Source organism: Gymnodraco acuticeps, unplaced genomic scaffold, assembly GCF_902827175.1.
Source record: "Gymnodraco acuticeps unplaced genomic scaffold, fGymAcu1.1, whole genome shotgun sequence".
Taxonomy (NCBI): Eukaryota; Metazoa; Chordata; class Actinopteri; order Perciformes; family Bathydraconidae; genus Gymnodraco; species Gymnodraco acuticeps.
In genome coordinates, this window is record NW_022990214.1 from 2,025,657 (window position 1) to 2,030,549 (window position 4,893).

General features: G+C 46.0%; 1 protein-coding gene across 1 annotated transcript; it reads left to right on the forward strand.

Moving 5' to 3' along the window:
• The first annotated feature begins 653 nt into the window (after positions 1-653).
• LOC117547705 lies at positions 654-4,358 on the forward strand. Its single transcript, XM_034218485.1, has 3 exons — positions 654-1,013; positions 1,595-4,050; positions 4,240-4,358. The coding sequence occupies exon 2, from the start codon at positions 1,836-1,838 to the stop codon at positions 4,047-4,049; it is 2,214 nt and encodes a 737-aa protein (XP_034074376.1). The 5' UTR covers positions 654-1,013; positions 1,595-1,835; the 3' UTR covers position 4,050; positions 4,240-4,358.
• Positions 4,359-4,893: the final 535 nt, after the last annotated feature.

Consider the following 4,893-nt stretch of genomic DNA (forward strand, 5'->3'; position numbering starts at 1 on the left):
TTAGCAGGCAGCAGGGCTCGCGGCACAAGCAAGCTGTATTTAACCAGGCGGTTATTAGACAGCAGGGCTTGACGTTTAAACCTGATGCTCCTAACCATTCGGTTAGCAGGGAGCACGGTTTTTTCCTCTGTCCCAGATGTGCCTACTACACACGGATATAATGAGCCCAGGGCTGTGTGAATAGCGCACTGTGTGAATAGCACTGCACACACCTCCGCTCATTCCTCAGCAGGGTTGAGCGTGAACGCGCCTCAAAAGTCCAGTTTACGAGCCTTCTCCTAAACAGAGACAGGATGAGAGCCGGTGTGAGATGCAGCGTGTGGAGGCCCCCTCGCAGCTTTTTCGGTCCGGGACGCGTCTATCGTTCTTCCAACCCAGTTTAGATCCCACTTCCGCATTACGCAAGCATCGACGCGGCGTTACGTCACATCAACCTGGCGTTACATCCCTATGGTCAGGGGCGGACTGGCCATCGGGAATACCGGGAGTTTCCCCGGTGGGCCGGTGCTGTGCGTGGGCCGGAGGGCCAAAACAATAAATACATTTTTTTTTTTTTTTTTGCCTAAATCCTACCGGCCCACATTTGTAAGTATACCGGCCACTCCCTTTTTTTTTTTGCTTAACTAAATCCTACCGGCCCACATTTGTAAGTGCCCACATTTGTAAGTGTTCCGGGCCGGCCACTCCCCATCAGGCCCGTAGGAGCTGTCACTGCGCAGTGAAAGATCAGGAGTGAGTTACTGATGGATAAACAAGCTCCAAAGCGTAAAGGAGGTGCACAAAAACTTAGGGATAAAAAAATGAAAGCACTTGAGGAAGGTTCAGCAAAATCAAAACAAATTACAGACTTTTCGTTTGGTCCTGCAGCTGGTTCTAGTTGTAGTACAACCACCACCGGAGAAGCTGATGTAACGTTAGCCGACACAGCGGCCATTCCCAGTGGCAGTGAGTCCAGCAATGAAACTGACACAGCACAGCGGCATCTAGAGCCCAGTACCAGCAGTGATATGATGGTAAGTTAATGTTATGATTGATGCTGAAAGTGAAAATCCTCATTTGGCTAATGCTAGCTTGCTTTTTAATGTAGCAGATGAGGTAATATTAGCTAGCTAGCCTATTTCTAGCTAGCTAGGCTATTGCCTATAGTACATTGTGTGTTCACAGGGACAGCTAATGCATTAGCTAGCTAGCCTATTGCCTACAGTACATTGTGTGTTCACAGGGACAGGGTAAAATTAACACCATTCACTGACCAAATTCTGGTGAAATATGCAAGCTGCTGGTAGATTTGCTTCACTCATTGACAACGGTAATCTATTTGAACATTATAGCCACTTGACTTGGGCTGGTGAATCAATGAGACTACTATGATTGCTTATACTGTCTTTTGTTTGATTAGCTTAGACGTTAGGTTACCTTATTAATACTAAAAATAATAAAGGGTCCATTATTTGTAAACCTGCAACTAAAGTTACTGTCTGGTGGAAATTAGCCTGTTACTGTCTTTAAGACTTTACTTGGTTTACATACATAATAATAACATGGTGGTAACATAATAACGTAACATACTAATCAATACTAATCATTTATGTAGGCTGAAGATGATCCTGCTGCTGACACTGACAGAGTTAGTCAAGGCCAGGATGTCAGTGCCACCCCAGTTGATTATTTCACCAGGCCGATGTCAGGCACATTAGACCTATTCTTCCGTTTTCACCCCCAGCAGAAGGCAGACAAGGCTGTAGTGCAGAGGGCTTTTTTTTTGCAAAGACGGCACAAACAGGAAATGGCTATCATACAGTGAAGCCAGAGAAGTACTCTTCTGCTCCCTTTGTATGGCTTTTGCTAATCCTAGAGATAGCAACTCCTTCATCACTGGCATGACCAACTTCACACACATACATCAGAGAGTCGAGGAGCATGAGCAGAGCCATGCTCACAGAGGTTGCGCTGAGGCATATTTCCTCAGATTCTCAAAAAACACAATTCAGGACCTTCTCATGGGACCTCAGATGTCACGTCACAGAGAGGAAGTCCGCAGGAAGCGTCAAGTGTTGGAGCGCATCATAGATGTGTTGAAACTCATTGGTCAAAGGGGTTTGAGCTACAGGGGCACGCAGGCGGAGGCATTATATACACTAGATGATGACACCATTGATCATGGTAACTTTTTAGAGATGATTGTTTTGCTGGGAAAATATGATGTGTGTCTCAAGGAACACCTCACTCTCTGTATAGAAAAGAGCAAGCAAATACACCAGTCTGGTTTAAGACAAGGTAGAGGTTCCCTTGTCACTCTCCTATCCAAAACAACCATCAACTACATCATCACCACCATCCAACGCCTAATGAAGGCCACCATCGCCACTGAAGTCCGGGAATCTGGCATGTATTCTATCCAGATTGACACCACACAGGACATCACAGCCCAAGATCAGTGCTCTGTTGTCATACGATATGTGACAGACATTGTTCATGAGCGACTTGTTGCTGTGATTAAATGTGAGGCATCCACTGGGCAGTACTTTGCACAACTTGTTGTGAATGAAGTACTGGAGACCATGAAACTGGATGTGAGGCAGTGTATTGGAAATTCCACCGATGGGGCCTCCAATATGCAAGGCCAATATAAAGGCTTCTCTGCACTGCTCGCCAAAATGTCCCCCACCCATGTCCATGTATGGTGCTACGCACACGTCCTGAACCTCGTCCTGGCAGACACAACACAATGTGTATTGGCAAGTGGGTCTCTTTTTTCCCTGTTGAACAACATCGCTGTCTTCATCAGAGAGTCCTACCAGAGGATGAACATCTGGGAGAAGGAGAGCAAAGACCCAAGACACAGACGTCTCGCCCCGATTGGAGAGACACGCTGGTGGTCCAAAGACGTTGCTGTGACTAAGGTATTTGGCTCTTTTGGAAAGCCAGATAATGCCCTGTATGTTGATGTCCTTCATACCCTCTCCGCCATTCAACATGGACAGACCATCAACGCCACTGCACGGGTCAATGCACGTGGATACATCACCCAGCTTCTGAGGTATGAAACAATACTTACAGCTCAGATCTTCCTGAGAATTTTCCAGGTCACCTCACCAGTCTCAAAATACCTTCAGAAAAGTGGAATGGACATCCTGACAGCTCATCGGATGATTGTGGCTGCAGAAACACAGCTGAAAGATATGACCAGAGACTTCGAGAAAGTCAAGACGGCGGCCGCCACATTCGTTCAGTGGGCCAACAATCAAACAGAGGAGCAGAGTGAGGAGACTGAGCTGGAGGTTGAGGCCGCTCTGCCACAGAAACGGGGTAGAAAGAAGAAAACCATGCCTGGAGAGATGTCCAAGGATGAGGCTGTGACTGATGCTGAAACATCATACAAGATTGATGTCCATAATCAAATCATGGACACAGTCACAGGAAGCATGCACCAGCGCTTCCTCAAAAATGGCACTTTGTATGCTGATTTGGCACTTCTGGACCCAAAAAGATTCAGCCAGGTAACATCTTATGCCGGTGGTTTCCCAGAGGCAGCACTCCAAGAATTAAGCAAGTGCTTGCTGCCATTTGATGACAGAGCAACGGTGGCCAAATTACAGAGTGAGCTCATCAGTCTGGCAGGACAGTGGAATAGGTTGAAGACATCTGTATTTGAGGAATACACAACCAAGACAACAGAGGCTGGGCCAGAGGATGCTGAAGATGAAGCGGAGATGGTATATAAAAAGTGCTCATCTTGCAAGGACTGCCCATTGTGTTGCTACCGTATCCTTAAGCAGTACAACCTCCTGACAGATGCATACCACATCATTGGCCTTGCATACAGGTTCCTGCTTACCCTGTCTGTCACACAGGTAGCATGCGAGCGAAGCTTTTCAACACTAAAATTCATCAAAAACAGGCTCAGGAGCTCGCTCTCTCAACAGAACCTGGAGTCCTTTATGCTCATGGCTACTCAACCAGATGTTTTGAAGATGCTGGATAGTGACCAAATTATAGATGGTGTTGCAGAGAAAAGTGAGCTGCTGCAGAAACTACTAATTCAGTGAGGTAATAATACATTTACATTTATTACTATGTGACTTCCCAATCTTGACACTAATAAATTAGTGATTATTGCAGACTATTAAACAACATTAAAAACATGACATTTGTTCTAATGAAGGCTTCAGGTGGATGTCAGTATCTCTTCGATAATGTGTACATAACATGCATATATGTTTTGTCTCTCACCCATAGGCCACCCTATTTTTTCCAGAGGGGACTGACTTCTACAACCTTGCTCCCAATGTCAAAATCAACCACTTCAACCCAGCCTCCTCCTTTTAAAAGCAACACATGGATGAGCTCACTTATAGACCCAAAAGGGTAGGAAGTATTGACAGGGCTTATTGTTTATAAGTATGTTGCCCTGCCCTCTAGTGTTTTTTGTTGTTGTGTATGTGTATACAGTATTGTAGCGAGCCCTGGGTTCAGAGGGAGGGGCTTGCATAGGGGAGGGGGGGGGAAACGGGGTTCAGGGGGAGTGGCTGCACCCGTAGGATAGAAAAGGGGGAAGTGACGTCTGACTCAGAGGTCGCACGGCTGTGGAGAAGAACGTTCATTCAGAACCCACATTCTGTTACTGAGTTTAGGCTAGTTAGCGAGCAGGTTTATTGTTCTGGGTGCAGTCACTTTTGCCTCCACTTGCTGTTCAAATAAATGTTGAAAGAAAAAGTAAATCTGTTTACAGTTCTGTTTCATATTGGTGTTGAGAGATGTATCCATAGATTTAGTCCCTAATTTTGCTCTCAAAATGCACCAGATTGATGCATTTAACTTCAACATTTTAAAACAAATCTTCCCGGGGGAGCATGCCCCCGGACCCCCCTAGAGGAGGTGAGGTCCACCACC

Bases quoted from the DNA above. Each gene is read 5' to 3' on its own strand.
- LOC117547705 (XM_034218485.1), top strand. From the start codon at position 1,836: ATGGCTTTTGCTAATCCTAGAGATAGCAACTCCTTCATCACTGGCATG.